The 20,560-nt window shown below is 38.4% G+C and overlaps 1 protein-coding gene across 1 annotated transcript in view; it reads left to right on the plus strand.

Annotated features, from left to right (window-relative positions):
- The window catches only part of RIC8B (RIC8 guanine nucleotide exchange factor B), a 31,818-nt gene that overhangs the window by 2,570 nt on the left and 8,688 nt on the right, over positions 1 to 20,560 (plus strand). Inside the window, exons 2-8 of the mRNA XM_021535931.3 lie at positions 798 to 845; positions 8,480 to 9,088; positions 11,518 to 11,612; positions 16,036 to 16,189; positions 16,501 to 16,596; positions 19,021 to 19,165; positions 19,311 to 19,455. Of these exons, the coding sequence (XP_021391606.2) occupies positions 798 to 845; positions 8,480 to 9,088; positions 11,518 to 11,612; positions 16,036 to 16,189; positions 16,501 to 16,596; positions 19,021 to 19,165; positions 19,311 to 19,455 (1,292 nt within the window). The remainder of the gene's footprint in view (positions 1 to 797; positions 846 to 8,479; positions 9,089 to 11,517; positions 11,613 to 16,035; positions 16,190 to 16,500; positions 16,597 to 19,020; positions 19,166 to 19,310; positions 19,456 to 20,560) is intronic.

Below are 20,560 nucleotides of genomic sequence, written 5' to 3' on the forward strand. Positions count from 1 at the left end.
AAAGTCACTTTTGTTCCAGTCACTTGCATGATGTAGCAAGTTGCATGTTAGGAGTAGAAATTGAGATTTTTTTTATTATTTTGGAAGCTGTTCATCGTGCTTGATCATTTGGATTGGAAGTTCTAAAATGTTGAGAGAACTGTCTGGTATTAGTGCTGCTTTCTTTGTCTGATGAGTAATATTTCGCTAATAGCATTCTTCAAGGTGCTAGCATGGAACTAGTCCCAACTGCTATTTGAAGTGGTTAATAAAAAAATAAGAACTTGTAATTAGACCATGTCTGTCTTTCATTTAACTACCAGAGAAACAAATACCTTGGTAAGGTGTTTTGGAAGCTGCCAGAACACAGAAACTGGTAGTTTTTGTAGCAAGACTTATTTGATTTGGACTACTTGTTTTCTGGGCAAGACGTGTGGTGGTTCTGGTTTGGAACACTCAGAGCAGTTAAAAGTTTGTAAGCAAGATCTGCTTGGGGAAGAATCTGGTTAGTGAGATATGTGCAAAACAAGGCAATCTCTCTTTTTTCACCTTGTCAAGTGCCATGTGTAAGGTGGTTGACTCACATCCCACAGATAGAATCTTGCTCTGCACCAGTAGTAATTGTGAAACTATTCCTTGGAGTCACTTACTGAAGGTTTTGCTGTTGGGGAGGATGGGAAAAGGAGGGCTTGGTTGTAGCCTCATTATCTGAGGCTGGGTTTAACCAGACCCCTGGAGTTTTGAATAGTTTTGCAGGTATTGCATCCTCAGCAGCTGCTGTGCATGTAACAAACACAAACTCTCATCTTTACTTACAGAATCGGGCCACTTTCATATTTGACCCTGCAGATGAAGACAAAAGAAAGGTGAGTAAAATAGGCTGTTGAGCTGCATACCTCGATGTAGAAGTTAAGAGTAAAGGCAGTCTCTTAGCTGCCGTTGTGAAATGATGCAAGCAGTGAGTATAAAGTTATATATTAATTGCTGCTTTTTCAGTCCAAGATGCATGACAACTACACATCCCTTTTTTTTTTTTTTCTGAAAGAGAATCCCCCTAGCAAAGCCCCCAGTCTTGAATGAAAGTAGTTACAGAAAAGCCTGTAAATGATTTTGCTGGGCATGGATTTGAGATGAGGTGGAGGAGGAATAAGTGTAAAGATACTGAGGTAAAATTTTGCCATAGATTTTTCAATTTTCTCTCTTCTCAGCAAGTAACAATATGACAGATGTATTTCTTGTCTATGTGAGATGCTTAAAGAACACTAGGGATTATGAGGGGATAAGTACAGAAGAAAGCTATTAAGCTGTAAGGAAGACAGGGTTACAGAAGCCTATTATTCCAAAGGTGGCTGTAATCAGTGAAATGTGGTATATGCATATCAGGTGTCAAAGCTGGGAAATGTGACTGGAGCTGTCCAGGTATGGTAGGGCTTAACACATCCCTTGGGAGCCATCCACAGCCTCGCATTTAAAGCCTGGACATGGAATTTCTTATTTTTTCCTGCTGTTATTTTTAGGGTGTAATATGTAATAACAAGCCCCTTCCTTTCTGTTGTGTATTTAGCTTTGGGGCTGATTTGCATATTTATTCAGAAAATGTTCATTAGTGAATGAGGATGTATCTTTCTGCTATTTCTGGAATAAACTCAAAGCTTGAAATCAGAATTGCAAGGTTCCTACAAGGATAGCTTGTCTGAAATTGGGTTCACATTGTTTCATTCCGTGATCTTATGCTAAATTTAGATATTTTAAGGTGTTACTTTTTTTCTGGTAAAAATGGATAGGATGATAAGTCCGTCAGTCTTTTGCACCTGCAAACCCATCCGTTGTTTTTACTGCAATCTTCATTTGCAATTCCTGGTTAAACAGAGGACCCAAAGACCTCTTAGCTTTGCTTTATCTGTGGCTTTACTGGAAGCTGATGCTCGGTGATGTGGTGATGGACTGTGTGTCCCTTCTGATCTGTAGAAGAACTCAGCTGGGGTCTGGACTTGGTGTTCTTACCTCTGTTCCCTCACCATCCATCCCATCCCTTTTTACACTGTGCTTGAGCAAATGTCTAGTCTGAAAAATTGATTGCCAACTACAGAACACAGGAAAGGAGAAGAGAGCAGAAGCCAAATTGGCAAAAGCCAAATAAAGACAATGATTTTGGAGAGGTGAATGTAAGTTACACAGTATAAGGATCTTTTTTTAAGCAACCCATACACACTAGTGACATGCTGAAACTATAAAACATAGAAAGGCCAAGACTGTGGCTTGACTAGAAACTGGTTAATTGGACTGATGAATTGTTCTGCCGTGATATATGACTATCAAAGCATGATGCTTTTAGGCTGTAATCTAACTAAATCAGCAGTGAGTTTGTGATACTGAATTCCAGGAGGAATCCACAAGACAGGAAGAGAGGTAATGCTATCAAGCTTGTCTATCTGAACTTAGCTACAGGACTGTAATACATCACAGGGTGATAAAAACACATGATTGTAATGTGAACTGTCCTTGTATTTGTCCTGGTTGTTTGTTTAATGATGTATGTGTCTGCCTTGGCCTATCTGTGGTGAGTGTTCTGGATATAAATCAGATGGAAATCTATGTTGTTCTGTAAGATCCACTCAGATACCAGGCGCATCAAGTTAGCGCAAATCCTTCTTGTTATATACTAATAAAAAATACTAATTTATGGAAGTGTGTTTCCATTTTCTGTGTGTAAACCATATAGAAATTGCCAACCAGAAGTAAATGTGTTCTGGAATAGCAGCTGAAATAAAGGCAGTGGTGTTGTTTCTGAGGAGCTTAATGAGCTTTTAGAAATCTACAATATTTATCTCAAGCAGTCAAGATGTTTTTGATGGTATTTTGCTGGGAAACGTTGGGTCTTCAGAACTGCAACACTTCACAGCATTGTGGCATGGTTGAGACAAGCACTTGGTTCTTCAGGTCTGTTCCAGAATCCACTCCAGAAAAGTGATGTCTATTAATTTGACCAGGCAGTCACCTTGGAGAGAGTTGTCAGGTGTAGTGTCTCCCTCTCTGTGGCACAGCAGGTGCTTCAGCTCAAGCTCATGTGCTAATACAAAAAGGAAAGTATTTTTTGGACCACTTGATCCTTATTTAATAGCTTTGATCTCCATTATTTATACTTTGTTGGAGCCAAATACTGCTTCAGAAGTAGCAACACGTTTGTACAGTTTACAGACTTCAGATGGTAAGAAAATTACAGTACTGTGTGTGCCCTGGAAATGTCTCTCAGCACTGTTTGCCTGGTTGGTTGTAGCATTCCACAGCTGGAAGTTGCCACGGCACCATTTGCTGTGAAATAACAGGTGAAGTAAATCTGTCCAAGATGGCAAGTAAAGCTTTTTAATTTGAATTAAGGCTCTGAGCTTGCAAGAGAAAGGGGGAAAAAAGGGAAGCAGTAGCCAAATGTAAGAATATGACTTACAAGCCGTATTCTTACCTGACATGACTGAACTATTTCCTCTTCAGCTCCATACCTTTCTGTCTGCTTCATCTTTTGTAGAACTTGTAGCATAGGTCCAGCTTTCTGTGTTGGGTCTCTTAATAGAAATCTTCATAATTTGAGACCAGTGTTCTTGAGTTATTGTCTAGGTTTAATTTGAACATGATGGATCTAAAATTCAGTGGGAAAAAAAATCACCCAAAACAATCTTTTCCCCTAGCGTCACTGAGTGTTTTCAAGGTGTTGAAATAGCTGGTAGTAAATGTCATATCAAATGTATTGTGGGGCCTTCCCCACCAGTTAAATGCATGATGTGGGGAGATTCTCTAAGCCTATGGACAGTACCGTATTTTAACTCTGGAAGGAGTGAAGTATGTTGATGGAGCAGGATGCTGTCAAGCTCTAAATTTTAGAAGAACCTCATTCTTAAGTTAGTGCTATTGATGCTGTGATGCTTCAGGGAGGTCTAAAGGTTCCTGCAGCCACCAAGGCACAGTTTTTCTCCTCCCAGTAAATATGGGGTAAGCTTTTAAAGTCTATTAGTGAGTGTCCTGTAACAATATTAAGCTCAGGTCTCCTGTGGGCTCACTGTGTGGTATCTTAGTTGCTGTTACTGTTCTGACTTCACCAAAACCCCTTAAGGGAATACCAGTCTGTAAGAGGAAAAAAGTACTTAGTATCCTGCATTAATACTGAGCATTTGTTCTAATTCCCTCTGGTCCTGCTCATTCCCATCCAGCATTTTTCAGCTTTTACTGAGACCTCTTAAGGTCCATGAAAACCATCTCTCCTTTTAACATCCTCCTTTCACCATGGGGTTACAGAGGATAAAAGTGTTCTCCCTGTCCCTGTCCAGTGAGGTGAGCAGAGGCTGCTGTGAGTACAGCTACACAGGATTTCACCTTTCTGTGACTCTGAAGCAAGTGTTTAATCCACCAGTTCTGACAACAGGGATTGCTCAGTGTGCTCCTCACCTCACCTGCAGAACTGTCCTGCTCTCACATGTTCAGACCATCAGCTTGGAGCTGTGCCATGTCAGAGCTGGCAGGCTCCTGCCAAGCAGCCAACCTCCTGCTGTCAGTCCTGGCTCAACAATGAAGTGCTCAAAATAAAGCAGGCTGAATCCTCAAGGAATGCACGTATACACCTTCCCTCCCCACCCACATCTGTCCACAAAGACTAAGCAAAAATTCGGCACAGTCTTCTCAGGGGAGGTTATCTAATTGTCCTGTTATCCAGCACAGTTGATTATACATGTTGTATAAATGTTGTCTTGACTTCTAGAGAAATTAAAGTTGTAACTAACATTTCAGATATTCTTGGGCTTACTTTCTCACTGCCATGGATGCTTAGCTCTGAAACCTAATAGACAAATAAACACAGAAACTGAAGAGTTGTTCTTCCCTTTCCACCCCCTCCCCCCAGCCTAATCAGCCTGTGAACAAAGATAGTGGAAGATAATGGGAGTAAAGAGGTTATTTTGGCCCAGAGTCAGAGGAGGTCTGTGGCTGAACAAGGGAGAAAACACAGGTCTCTTGTGTCTCAGGAGAGGTCTTTTTCTACTGGGCTGTAGAAGGGGCTGCGTTGCTTCTTAGCATCAAGGCTTTATGCTGTCAAGAGAAAGGACCAAAATAAGTTAATAGTTTTGTCAAAACAAGATGACAAATGGGTTTTTCTGGCCTTCATGTTTTAACACAAGATTTAATACTACAGCATAAGTAAAAGGAATGGTGTGCATTGTTCTGTGTTAATCTTACTATTGAAAAAGCTGAGAAATCTTGAATTCCAGAGAAATTAATGGATTTTACAATAAGAAAAAGTTAAAACTAGAAACTGCCTTGAGTCTGTGAAAAAGTATATGAAAAACATTGTTTGCTATAGTATGACTGATGAAAGTAAAAATGTTATCTGGATGTTGAAAAGATAGAACACCAAACAAAGAAATGTTAAAATCTTGCAGTGACCTAAAGGGTAGCAACAAAAGCCCTGAAACTGGAACAATCACCATATGTGTTGTGCAAGGGGGAGGTACCTTCCTCTCTGAATTTTCACTTGCTTTCATTTCCAACCACATAAATTAAATCTGTGCCCCTTAGTTTATGCCATGCTAATGGCCTACAGGGTGGTAGAAGGAGCACCACCTAAAGAAAATGAAAAGCATAATAATGTTGTTGTGGTCACATCTCTTCCTGTTTGTCTTCTCTCTGTGCATCATTTCCCTTGTACCATCAAGGCCAAAACAGAAAATGTGCTGTATGGCATTTGGTTTTAATTGTCTCCAAGGCAATTTCTTAATAGGGTGAGTCTCTCCATGGATAGCTCTGCAATTATAATCAGATACTCTAGCTTTTCCTCAGCTGCTGATGGCTCTTGGGATCAGCCAGCAGTGGTTCACTGTCACAGATACCCTAAATGATTGCTGCTTCCTCTAAAATCTCTCTTGATGTCTCACTGGATCTTAACACCAGAGAACTTTGTCAGCAGTTAAGTTGTAATCAGGTTGCTAAATGCCAAAAAAAAAAAAAGTTCTATGTAATATATATCTTTAGTACAACTATTCAGAGTTAAGACTATTCAAGTGCTGCATTTCACTATGATTTGAAGCCAAGAGACGATTTTATATTTTTTAATTAAATAGCAAGTCATTGACTGTATGGAGGGAAGGTTAGACTTCCACCTCTCATAGCAAGTCAGCAGGAGGTTGTTGCCCTTTGGCATCCCTCCTGTAGTGCTTTTGACATTTTCCAGTGACACTTTCATAACAGCCAGTGGGTTATGGGAAAAGTTATGGGAAAAAAAATTAAGTGAGAATTTGAGCGGCTTGGTCTCTTTGTAATCAAATAAGTGTTCAGAATATGGATAAATTGTTACAGACCACCTTGTAGCAGCTGTTACCAACAAGGAAGACAATAACTGCCAAGTCTAGTTGAAAAGTGCTTAAACACAGAATAAACTAGCATTTTTCTGGAGTTCTGTGAACTATCTGTTCAGTTGTGTGTTATTCCTCAAAACCAGACTCCAAACTTTAGCTTGCAAAGCAGAGTTAACTCTTGGCAATAGAAAGTGAACTCTTGTAAGAAGTTGAGCTATGACTAGGTAATTTGACTGTGGATCTAGACTGGTCATTTTTTGTTTTGGGCATTTTTAAAAACACTTCAAAGCTGATGCCTTCAGAAACATTTAGTGCAGGTCTAGAATACCACGCTTAAATCATGGAGTTTTGCAGTTAGTTTAATGATGAAGAACTCCATACTTACATATCTTTTGCTAGCCACTGTAAGTACCTATATGCCTGTACAGGTGGTCACATGTAGCTTTTTTAGTGCTGTAGTGTCTCTAATGTTCCAATAAAATATTTCTCATGTTGCATATGTGAAACGAGATGGGGCTCATTGCTTGTTTTCAGACTCTTACTGGATTAGTCTAGTTAGGGCTCTGGAAATGCAGTCAAGATCTTGGTTGTCTGGGTGGTGCATTTGGGTGGGCATAACCTCAGGGCAAGCATCCTAGAAATCATATTGTGAGTTCCTACTGTTTGACTATGTTTACATGTTTTCTTTTAATGTTCTTGAAGTTAAAAGAAAGCAAGTTTAAGTCTTGGGTTGTTTGCTCCCATATTCTTCTGGAGTGTCTGTTCTAGATGTGCTTTAGATTTAATGTTTGTTCTTGGTTTTTGGTTTTCTTTAATTTTGACTTTAATTGTATGTCATCACAGTAATAATACTGGCTTATATGTCTCAAGTGGAACCTTTGTTTTGAACTTTGTGTCAGGGTCACAGGCTTCTGTGCTCCTCACCTTTTCATTGTGGTGGTGATAGTGAAAGTGGAATTCCAGAGACCATTCACCAAGAACCATTTCATACTTTACTAGTATTCCTATGCTTTTTGTAATCATTTTCTTGACACAGACTGCCTGAGATCACAATATGAATTTTGGGTCCTAAGTAGACTTCTGCACTAGGGCTCTTCCACTCAGTGGCTGCTCTGGCTTCTTCAGTAATTTATTCATGTTGATGGTTAAGACACCAAGCTGGGGAGGAGAGGAGCATGGAGGAAGTGCATGTCCCAGGAGGTACAGTGCAGTTTCCATTGTATTGGGAACTTCTTTGTCTGACTCTAGTACCCATGAGTAGTTGTGTTGTCTTGAGGATAAGGCAAAAAAATCCATAGGAGTTCTCTCACATCAGGCAATCTCTTCTGGCCTCTCTTTTCTCCCCTTTGATTGATTAATGGTCCATTTCTGTCTTATAAAAGGTAATGCTTCTGTAATTCAGATGTTACAGTTCTGACCTGCAGATTATTGGAGTGTTGTATTTTCTCATGCTGCATTTATGTGTTTATTTACCTCTTCAGTCCTGTTGGTATAAGGAATCTGTGAACTATTTTGACATCAAGAACAAGCTGTGTTGATAAAGCAGCAGTTTTGCTGGTTTGGTAGAACTGCTGCAGTCTGCCCTCAAGGAAAACTGTATTATGTTTCTGTGTCAGAGGTGTTAGTTAGAGAGTTGTACTTAAAATGGGAGAAGTCTGTCCATTAGGTTGAAGAGGCCACACAACTTAGAGCTGTTACCAAACATGTTGTTCTAATCGTTGTAAGTTAAGTAGCAGTTATTTTGGTTTCTTTTTCTCCTAGTCTCCTGACTGAAACAACTTTAACTTAAAATTCTGCAGGTGCTGTAGGTGTGACTGTTGCACTTGGATATATTTTAGCTTTCACTTCTCTCTAGCTTTGTTATTCTTCTGGAGTTTTTAGTCCTGATACTGTAACTGGCCGTAGTAGGTAACAGCTGCCATTTTGGCTTAATGATTCTGCAGATGTTGATGTATTTGGATTGTGTCCATAAGGAAAGCTGCTTTTGGTGCTCTCTGGAGGCCTTTGGTAACAGTACATATTTTGAAGCGCTAATATGGAATACCTAGTTTCTCAAGTCAGATAAAAACTCAAAAGTTATATGGAAGCTTTGCAAAGTAGTTTCTTATTGCCACCAATATTTTGACACTAAAACTGTTCCCTTTTTCTTTGTTGTGTTTGCCTAGAAACTGTGTGAGGGAATTCTAAACATCCTTGAAAAAGACACAAAAACTTCATGTCAAGTTGCCTGCCTGGAGGCCCTCCGGATTCTCTCCAGGGACAAGAAGGTTTTAGTGCCTGTAACCACAAAGAGGAACATGGAGATCCTTATGAAACTAGCAAAGCTGGACACTGTGGAAGATCCACTGGAGAGAGTATCTGAATTTCCTGTGATAGTAGAAGCCTTAAAATGCCTCTGTAACATAATTTTTAATAGTTCAGTTGCACAGAAGCTCAGTTTGGAACTGAATCTTGCAGCAATGCTCTGCAATCTTCTGCAGAAATGTAAGGACCGGCAGCTTGTTGATGACATTAAATGCTTTGATTTGCGTCTCCTCTTCCTCTTGTCGCTTCTGCACACAGATATTAGAGCACAGTTGCGTCAGGAGCTACAAGGGGTGCAGGTTTTGACTCAGGCTTTGGAGAGTTCCCTGAGTGTAAGATGGACAGAAGAATATAAGGCAGCAGAAGATCGTGACAGGCCTCCTCTATCTTTGCAAGAGACAGATTGTGCCATTGAGGCACTAAAGGCTCTATTTAATGTAACACTTGACAGTTGGAATGTCCACAGCAAGGTAAGGCTTAGCTAAAGTGCTTTTCTCAATTGATTTTGTTTAGCCTGCAAGAACCAATGAGTAGATATACAGGAGGCAGTTATTGTTCCTGTTATGACTTGGGGAGAAAATCTTACCTGTACATTTTCTGTGTATTGGGAGAACTTGGCTTGCCTAATGCAAGTTTAAAATTGTAAAAAATACTATTTCATAAAAGTCGTAGATTTCCAAAAGAAAAATAAATGTTGTTCACTAATAATTAGCTGGCTAGGAAAGACTTCTTTATCTAAGTGTACCAGATGGCTGCATCTCTGGAGGTTGTAGACTAGGGCAATAGGGCAATAGATAGAGTTGAGAGAACTCCCTAGTTTTTCTCTGTTGCATGATAAGTACGTCAACTCTCATTTTTAACAAATAACTCTGATGAAAGAGTGTTGTTAATATCTTTTTCCCATCCTCCCAACACCAGCTTTGGGCTTAAACATCTTTTAAGAGAAGATCAAGTACAAGAACCAAATACACTTCCATTCTTATGTCTTATTCATCAGGTTTATCTTGGTTTGTTTTTGTTATGTCAGATTTTTTTTTTCCTTAGATAAATATGCTTCCTATGTGTTGCATCCTTAAATTTATAAACATAAATTACAAAGGTAACTTTGCTGAATAACCTGAGTCTGTGCTAAAACAGGAGAATTATATTGGCAACCTTTTTTTTTAGTCCACATCACAGTCTCTAGAACAGTGTTATTTGCTTTCCACTGGACATGGTAAATATGCAGCATATAAAGCTGATAAAAATTCTACAATAGTTAAAACTTGCAAGTAATTGTTCTCTTTAGTGCATTGGACTAAAGGACTAAACAGCAAACCAGACATTAATTATAACTTTAGGGAATGCAAAAATTGAGCAAAGTTTAAAGTTTATTCTTTGCTTTAATGTCTCAAGCATATGCTGAGTAAGAAATCCTGAAATTTAAGATTAAATGTTGGAGGGGTTAGAGGAGCTAACATTTGAGTTCCAAGGAAACATAAAGAAAGTGAGGTTTCTTTCTTCTGTTTATATTCCTCACGTAGACCCTTATTAAAAGTATCTTTAACTTTGTCAGAGTTCTTTGTATAGATAAGTGATTGTTCTGGAGATAAAAAAGCATGTAACACAGCTATATGGAAAGTTGGAAAAAGAAACTGTATTACATGTTCACCTCTGGAGAGATGTAAAGCCCAGCTCATTGTCTTTTCCTCATTAATATCCCAAGCATGCATGCAGCCTTTTTTTTTTTTTTTTTTTTTTTTTTTATGAGAGTTTTAAGACATCCCAGGGCAGGAGAAACCTATTTGCATTTTGAGATAAAATTTAGATAATTACTTTTTACTAAAAATTCCTAAAAGCAGAGAACTTTTAAATCAAAGAACTTTTTAATGCCTGTTAGCTGTTACCCAGATATGTTAGGTGACATTCTGCCTAGTGAATATTCCAGTGGCAATTTTAATGATCTGGAAGAAGAGTGAAAGGCGTATTAATGAAGTGGGCTGAACTAGCAGAATTTGAAGAAATTCCAAACAGCAGAACACACGGAAAATAAAAGGGGAGCAGAGAGGCTGGACATGTTGGGTGGAAAGTTAAAGAAGATCTATCCTAATATGGGAGAACTATTTGAAACACCAGTATTTCATGACTGGAGATGGTTTCAAAGTGGCAAAGTCAGACAAGAGCTACAGGTGGTATAGTTGGCAGATTTTGATGTTGATACTATAAAAGATGCATTGGGTGCTTTGTGCCAGGTCAAACACTCCAGAACATATGGTAGATGCCAAGAAGAGCTAGGGAAAAAGGGTGAGGACAATGATACACAGTTAAATAGTTGCAGTTACTGGTTTACTATTGTGTGTGGTTGGTGTCTGGTGAGAGATTGGAAGGGGGGATTGCTTGGAGAGAGGAAAAGGTAGGGCAAGTAAGGTTGCTAAGATGTTATTAATGGGATGGAGGAAAGGTATCAAGGGAATTAGAAAAAAAAGACAGACTGGGTGGAGGGAATGCAACTTGGCAGCAAAAAGCCTAAATGAGGAGAAGACAAATGAAGAACATGGATAATCTACATGGATGAAGAGGTGGCCTGTTACAACTACAGGAAGTAAGGGAGTGGTGTGTTAGGAACAGTGGTATGGAATTGAGCGAACACTTGTAACTGGGTTTTCTACTAATAAAGGCTGATTTAACTGGAAAAACCTCCCCAGTGAGTTTTACAAGGCCTAATTCAAAGTTAGCTTCTGAGAATTATGTAGCATTAAGCATTCATTGAACATTAAGGTACAGTCCTTTTATTGATAGGGATGGATGTTATGATCTAATAGGTATTTTCCATCTTTAACTTTTATTATTCTAGTGACCTGAAACCCTTACTTGCAATCTTCAAAATGAAAAAATATCTTCATAATTTATATTTATATAGAATGAATCACATCAATTTCGTTACATGGCTGCCATCCTTCGACACTGCTTATTAACCACGGGCCCTACTGAAGAAAAAACTGAGGAGTTGCACAGGTTGGTAGAATTGCAGAACCAATCTATGTTAAAAGGTTTTTGTTTGGTTGGTTTTTCTAAATAGAGATTACTTTGCCTAAAATCTAAAGTGGAAATCTGAGAAACAATGAAAACTTAATTTATTTTGAGTTAATATTATTAATCTTTTTTTTATGAAAGCTGTTTTCCTCAAACATTGTTTAAGCATGTCCAGTTTTCCAGAGAGAAGGTGGCTGGCAAGATTGTTATTTTCTATCACTGATAATGAAGCTCAACTTTTTAAAATTTTTTTGTTCACATGTGTGTATCTGAGGATGAAAATACATAAGTGTAGTTCAAATTGAAATGAAACACAACTTCTGTTGTTTTGCACAGAGACTGATGAAAACACTGTATTTTGAGATTTCTATATGTAAATTTTGCAATTCTGAAGGATTGGGGTGGAAGTAACAAGTTGATCTTTTATCCCAATAGTTCTAGGCTGCTTTACTGGAAGCACCAATAATTTTCCTTGGTAATAATATTTCTTTTGCAAAGATTAGTGAATCACACAGATTTTGATGTGATTTTTCCTCAGTCCTGCACCCAACTGTTATGTATTGGCAGATTGGCAGCCAGTAATTCAATCAAAATTCAGCTTATTTTTGGTGAGGTGGTGGGTCTTTCTTTAGTGTTATTGATCTTTCTCTATTACACCCTTATTTTTACCTAGAGGTCAGCTGTTCACTGGGCTTGACAGTGCAATAGCTTCCTTCAGCACTGAAATGTTGCCATTTTCTTCTTCAGAGATGTCTGTATATCTGACTGTAGGATCTTTTGAAGGTCTTCTGAGCCAGTCTCTAGGAAGAAGGATACAGCTTTTCATACCTAGCAATCTTGAAAGTGTTAAATGACCTTGATTAAAATCTTGGAAAGCTCTTAGAGATCAACAGTCTTAGGAGGTGAACACTAAAATCCTACATCAGAGCCCTTCTCAGTTGGTGCAGACTAGTTTGGAATAATTCAGGATACTGCTGCATTAGTTGCCATGACTGAAGTTAGTGCGGTGTCCTAAAGGCCAGTTAGTGTTTTTCTCTTTGTTGCTGCTTATAGTGGGTGCTTTGTACTGTCAGCCTTCTTTAAGGGAGGGACTAGCAGGAATAAAATCCCTGCTGCTGGGAGAATTTAAGAGTTTTGGATAAAATCAACCATTATGAGAGGGTTACAAGAATCATTACACAGCTGATGCTCTTCCCAAGATCTTTTCCCTTGTCCAGAAATCTGACTAGTCTGATCACCCTGTTAAATTTATTGCCCTGTAAAATTTGATTGTCTTGTACTATAGCAAAAGGATGCAAGTTACACAGGTCCTTTTGGGTTTAGCTTTTGCACACACTTGCAGCTGAGATCCAGAAAGGGCTTTACATAAAGAAGTAGGCAGCTGTGAAGATGATATAGTTTTGGTGTGATTTCTGTCCTTGCTTTCTTTCAGTGTCAAGGGAGATGGTTTTTTTCAGTAGTGCTGCCCATATGGGCTTTAGGAGACACCAAGTCAAAGCAAAGGCTCCCCATAATTCTGAGAGGGGGAAGCAGGAAAGAAATGAGGACACACATCACTGCCTTGTATCACGTCAGCTGTTCCCCCTTCTCCAGCAGACTCAGTGTAGCACTGCATTAGTTTTTCTGCTGTGCTCAGAAAACAACTTTATCCCTCAGTTAGCAAACTGTAGCTGGTTAAGTTAGCTGAAGAGTAAAGAATGCAAGTATACCATCAATTCAAATATTTCAGCCTTTTTGCTGAACCTGAGTTTTGTCTTTGAATGCTTCAAGGATGCAATAAAAGCTGAATAATTGAATACACTTTTCCACCAAGACTGTTCATCACAAGGCAGCTCTGGAACAGAAAAGCTGTACTCAGAAGTAATGCCCCTGCAAATCCTGAAATGGATTGGGGCTTGCATCATCAAAGGGCCCCACTTCAGTCTGCTGATCTACTTGGACAAGCACAACTCAATTCCTGATAGGAGCTGCACTGACAAATGAGTAAACTGTTGTTAGCAGTATGTAGCTAAAAGAGAGAGGCCTGTGTCATCATTTGGGCCGTTCAGCATGCTGGACTCTGACCTTGCAATCTTTATTGCTAGCGATGAGCTGTGAGTTAGAGAGCAGAGCACAACTTCCAACTCTGCTTTCCTCCTGAAGCCTATCTCTAAGGGAATTACGAAAACTGTGTTGAAAATAAAAGGAAATACAACAGTGGTGAATGCAGAATAAACTCTATGAAGCATCAGGGAGATATCAATATATTTCTTAAGATTGCTGATCACTTGCACTCTTCTAAGTTTGTAAATCTGCAGAACCTGAGATGCTTCAGTGAAAGGTTTGGGCAGCCTGTTAAAGCACTTTGAATGCCTGTGTTCTGAATGTCTAAGTTGAGGATTCATTTTAGCTGAACACTGAGTGTTGGATACATGCCCTGAGCCATGATGTGCTGATTGTCAGTGTGACTATTTCTAATAAAAAAGCAGAAGTTAGCCATAAAAATATCTTAACTACTTTAGTACCCAGCATTGTCATTGTGGTTCTGTTGTGGCATTGCTTAATGTTTGAATATGAACAACTTAAAGTACCACATGTTAGAGTGAGTGCCATTTTTGCCCACTAACAAGGTTTTAATCAAGGCATTCACTGGCTCTAAATAGGCCTTTGCTTCTGAATTTGCATATCAGGAGGGGGCTGGGAGCATGAGTGGGTGGATGTCATGTCCCAGTGATTAATGATCTCTAGGAAGCCAAAAAGGGGAGAGTAATATACGCAGTATTTCTACCCCCTGGAGTAGGAATGCAAACACTATTGTGCATAGCTGTGCATAGTCACTGACTTCCTGGTAGCTGGAGAATTTCATACACTCCTCTGCCACAAATAAAACTGTCAGTGGAGTGACAAAGATCAGAAAGCTGGGCTTCATTTATTGAAAAGAATAGCTCAGGCACAGTGATCCAGAAAATTAATTTTGTAGGTGTTTGAGAACTTGGTTGTTTAATAAGAAACTGGTAAAAAGAGAACTTTTGATGAAAGGCCTGAAGCCACCAAATATTTGTTGAATTTCTTCTGTTTTGTTTCTGACTATTCCTGAATTATTGGAGAAGAATAACTTCCGTGATATAAAAGACATATCTTGAACAGGATTTAGAAACAAAGAGAACAGGCGTTCCCAAAAGTAATAGTGGCCTGAATTTCAATTACTAAAAGAGCAAAAAGGAGATGGCACAGTGTGGAACAGCCACCCAGTCTGATCAAACCAGAATCAGCACATTTGTTAGAAATCCTGTTATGGTCTGATGGCCATGGTTTGCTTTCTCTTTTGTTAATTCTTTGTTAGAATTGTATTAATAACTTAGGAACAGAGGACAGATTCTAAGTAGGTATTACTAAAAGTCTTAAATGAAGTTGTTTGAAAAGTTTTCTCCATTCTTGGAACACTTCACCAGTCCTTGAAACATGAGTGCTCTTTGGTTCATTGATAGTGTTGAGGGCTGCAAGGTTAAACCTGAGTAGTTTTGTGCTATTTCTAAATACATCAATTTATAAGTTTAGTTGGACATCAGCAAGTAAATAATGACAGAATTCTAATTTTTGCAGCATCTGCGTAATTTCTCCCAGTGTTCAGGAACAGTACAAGCCCAAGTCTGTACAGTGAGAACAGGGTAGATAGCAAACTCAAGGCATGTGTACACTGCAAGAGACCCTTGCAAAGTAAGTCCCACCTTACTCCATTGAAGAGGAGGGAGGGACCCTGTGGCCTGATTGAAATCACTTAGTGGCTCTTTGGGAATGCTCCTCTTTGTGTCCTTGAATGAGAACACTGCCAGTTGCTGAAGGGTTATGCTTGGTAAATAAATCTGAGTCTTTTTTAATGTGTTAAAAACCTATATTTCATATATACTGCAAACTACATAAAAATGAAAGTATTTCAGGGGACCTAGGAAAAGAGCACTTTGCCCCCCTGTTACAGCAGGAGGAAATGTTGTCCATATTGTGCTTTGCCACACTAATGTTGGTAATGTGGATGTATGGTAAAATGTTTTAAGTTTCAAGGAGGAAAAAACTGACTACTGCAAATCAATGTGAGAGTTCCCCCTGCTGTCCTGCAAGATCAGCTGCTGTAGCTTGCTGCTGGAAGCTGTGCCTTATCCATGGGATGGGATACTGTGGGGGCTGGAAGTAATCCTGCACTGCTGCTTTGGAACTTTTTGTCTTTCTTTTTCCTGGTTTGTTCCAAGAGCCAGCGCTCAGGCGATAATGCAGGCCACCTTCTTTAAAACCCAGAGAGGAGAAAATAAAGCATTGTTTGAGTTGTAAGGCCTCTTTTTGATTGCAGTTGTACAAGCAGTTTATGGTGAGTTGTATTCTGGTTTTAATTCTTTCTTCCAAATGAATAATGAATTTTTAAAATCTGTTTCAGCAATGCAATAAACCTCTTAAGCAATGTTCCTGTTTCTTGCTTGGATGTTCTTATTAATCCGTCGTCCCAAGAGGAAACAGATATAAAATACAATGGTATGAATATGGGAGCTATTCAGATTTTACTGGATTTCATGGAGAAGAGAATAGACAAGGTATGGACTGCAGGGATTTTTCACAAAAGGGGCCTCTTTCACTAAGGCAAAAAGTGCACATATATTAAGTTTTGTATAAACCTTTCAGCCAGTACTTAACACAAATATGGATGTCCTACTAAACTGTGTTGAAACACCTCCAGATTCCTGTGAATATCTGAAAATATTTGCTGTGTCTGAGGGTGAACATTTGTCTATTTATGTAAAGTTCATATTTTGGCTCTTATGTAGAACTTTATTGAAGTGTACATAGAATTTTAAAAGGAAAGCTTGCTTTTAAAATGTTTTGTTTGTATTTGGTTTTATTTTAGGGAAGCAGCTACAGAGAAGGTCTGACTCCAGTTCTCAGTTTATTAACTGAATGCTGCCGAACTCACAGGAATATCAGGAAGTTTATCAAAGCTCAGGTAAGTAAAATACAATCAAAATTTGAATATGAAGGTACTTATGAAGTTTGAGGTTTGTACATCAGTGCAGGACAGTGCTGTAAAAATAATTTTTCTGTCATGTAAACCAATAGATATTATAGCCTGAGTTCCATGATACATTTTGTAGAGCTGTTAAATAATAACATCAGGGATATTGTAGAGCTGTCTCCATGTGAGTCACCCTGGGTCTTACGGGATGGGTAAAAAACTCAGTAAGGTCTGTTCCTTACACTCAGCAAATAATAAATATTTCAGTGCAGTTAATTAGACTTTGCAGAGCTATGTGGCAGCATGTGAAAATACAGGTGTTTTGATGGGTTCTGCTTGAGGTTTAGTTTTACCTCATCAGTAGGGAGTTGTTTGGATTAAGCCTCGTGTACCAGTGTGTATCAGCTGTCCTGTCAGAGTAAAAGTGTCCCTGGACAGAAGCACATTTCATCACTTTGTCTCTTATAAGAGCTCTTTATTACAGTATGGACTGTGGCTTTTAAGAGGGAAGAAGATTTCTGTGCCATGGTTGAACACCTAAAGGATCTGTGTAGCTTGGTGGTTTAGTGTGGTGGTTTTGTTTTTTTTTTTTTTGCTGCTTTTCCTGAGGTCAAGTGGAAAGAAGTTAAAAGATGAGTACAAGAAAGAAATCACTCCTCTGGTTTCTGCTGTCCTTCTCCTAAGTTGGAGTGACTTTTGAGTTGCATCCTAGATGCTGCTTCCAGGTCAAAGCTATGCCTGAATTCATAAATGGAATTTTAAATGAAAAAGAACATATATTTTCTGCCTCTTTAATCTATACCAGAAAAGTGGTTTTGAGGAATTTAAGAAACTTGATCTTCTTGTTTGTTTGTTTTTGTTCACAGCAGTTAGTTTTTAGGATACTTTGCTGATCTGTTAACTTCCAAAAAAAAAAAAAAAAGCTGCAGAGCCAAGTGTTCAGAAGCTAGAAAATGAAGTTGTCTGCATGTGTTTACGACAGTTGGGCATCCCAATGTCAGGATATAATTGCATGCTGACTCCTGCCACAGGACCACTGCCTCATATAATGCAGAGAATGGACGGATGTTGCTAACTGCATGACTGGATGCTTGATATTTTGAATTACCCTCATTGTTAAGTTCTGGCCTTGGGCTTTATTTATTGTGTGCTATTCAAATTGTGATCTGAAGACAGAATGATTGATTTCCTCATGGACTGTCCTATGGCACTCATCACTGTATTAGTATTAGAGTACTCTAAAAACATTAATTCATTCTTACAACACACTGGGAAATGGCAGTCATGGTACTATCCCCATTGTGGGGAGTAAGCAGGGACAAAGTAAAATATTTTGCTAATTGTTTGAACACTTGGGTTTGAAAAAGACTGGGTCTGTTTTATCCAAAGCAGTCAATACTGTAGCATTCATGTAAGGATCAGTTCCCAGTGAGTCCAGTTTCAGTAGTATTTGTGCTGTAATTTTGCACAGGACATGACACTTTACATTAGACACCTAGAAAACAAAGGACTTGCAATTTCTTATGATAGTGACATACTTCGTTTTATTCCCTAATAAAATATTGAAGATCCATACTTCTTACTAGAGTGTTCAGCTCATTAAATATTTCATAGTATGGCCCAGATTTGTTTGCAGATCATATAATATGTCCTTTGAATGTGAAAAAATTTACATAGATTTTGAGTCTGAAGGCATCCACACAAGGAGGCACATGTTAGTTTGCAGCATTTGTGCACTACTGCCTTTCTTGAGGGTTGAAGTTAACAATATTAATGACCTCTAATGAGAAAGTAGTGTATTTGAGGAAATGTTAAATAGTGGTATCTTCAAATATTTCTGAAATTTAGCTTGAGCTTTTAAAAGTATTTTGTGGTTGAAGTATGTGTTTCCTCTATATGTAGAGCCCATCTTTGAAATTTAGTAGTAGAAACTTGTAGTAGAACTTGCAATGCACTTATTTTCCTGCTTTTTCATTAAGGACATAATTGTTCTATATAAACTACACAGCATTTTTAGAGTGTAAGTGTCCTTAAAAATGGTATTTCTAATACTTTTATAAGATACATAAGGAAAACAAATGAAACAGAGAACATGAGGTTATGGCTGCCTCTTGAACAACTCTCCTGGAACATGTATTTGTGCTCATAAACTCCTAATATTTCTATTTTTAAAGTCTACATTTGTGGCAGTATGTTTCTCTACCCAAAATGACAGACCAGAAAAATTAAATATATTAAGAAGCAAGAGTCACTATTAATGCATATGGGCATAGTTGTCTGTTTTTATTCCCTTTTTTTCTTGAAGGACAGAGTATTTTTTTTGTTCTGTTGACTATGTTTGTTTTCACAAATATTGGTTTTGCAAGACACTTCCATGCATTTTATGCTGTTCTTCCATTTCTTTTGTGCTGCCAGGTACTGCCCCCATTAAGAGATGTCTCAAACCGTCCTGAAGTTGGCACAACAGTGAGGAACAAACTCGTGCGCCTTATGACACACGTTGACCTTGGAGTAAAGCAAATTGCAGCAGAATTTCTTTTTGTTCTTTGTAAAGAGAGAGGTAAAAATTACTTTTTCCTCTCCCTTTTGTGTAAGGTCTTGCTGTAATTGGTGTATTTGCTGTAACTCTCAATTCTTGTAGCACTCTGGTGGGATTTGTTTTGTAGCTGAGTACAGCTGAATAATTTTCTGTATCCTCTTTGCAGTTGATAGCTTGTTGAAATACACAGGCTATGGTAACGCAGCAGGATTGCTGGCAGCCAGGGGCCTGCTAGCAGGAGGAAGAGGAGATCATTGGTACTCAGATGATGAGGATACAGACACAGAAGAATACAAATCTGCAAAGCCAAAGTATAGTACTGTTTTCAATTTCACATGTCCTGTTGCATTTTGGATTCTTTTGGTGTAATTTTGGGAGGTTTTACCTTTTTTAGAGACTTTTTCAGTTTTGGAATGATATGTGCTTATATTAACTCCTGTCTTCTGCTGATTTCATGGTCTAATGATTGATAAACCAGCCTCTAATAGTGACCATCCCGTGGTCAGATATGGTTGCAAGGGGAAAAAAAAGTAACTATGAGAATGATTTAACATCTGAATAACTAAAATTCAAGTGTGGAAAGATTTTTGAGGAAGTGATAGGAAAATTTTAATAGCAAACTTAGCAAGGATGGGTTTTGTCCCAGATTTTTGAGGAACTCACACAACGTTTGCAAAGCTGCTAACTAATGTTTGTGAGGTATATCTATGCAATGGAAAAAGTAATGGTGTTAGATATGGCCAAAGGTTTTAGCCAGAACTTTGTTAAAAAGGAGAAAACCAGTAGGTTTAGTTTTAGTTTTGGTTTTGACTGAGTTTCACATTGCCTAGTACTAAAATTTTGCTAAAGAGCCAAGTAGGTCCCATATGTAAATATGGGAGGAGCAAAATAACCTGTATAGAAGTCATGCAGCAGGAATCCAATATATTTGCTTGAAGGAGTCAGTGACCACGTAGAAGCTCTGTTGATTTTTATCAGTTGTAATTTATTGGGTGTTAGGGGTTTTAGTTTGATGTGTTACATCTAGGATTTGATGCCATTTTAAAGACGTTCTGAAATTGCTGATAGTGGACATCTGAAGTGATAACATTATTCTTCTGTTTTACTCTGTTTTCCTTGAATTACACAGACATAGGTATATGGTGGGTGCTTGTGGTTTAGTGAAAGATTTCTATTAAGGTACATGAACATAAGACAGAATTAAACGTATGTGATTTAGGAGTTACTTTGCTTCTATGCTAAGAAATTAACTGTAAACCAGGAGATTTCTTTTTATTTCTGCACTTCAGGATTTTTTTTCTTGCTGTTTCCTCCCTGCTCTTCTTTCAAAAGCCTGACATTAAGTTACATGCATATAAGTAAAACTATAACATCCATTTAGTTTAAAAGCTAACACATGAAACAGTCAAGATAACT

Source organism: Lonchura striata, chromosome 1A, assembly GCF_050655825.1.
Source record: "Lonchura striata isolate lonStrDom1 chromosome 1A, ASM5065582v1, whole genome shotgun sequence".
NCBI lineage: Eukaryota > Metazoa > Chordata > Aves > Passeriformes > Estrildidae > Lonchura > Lonchura striata.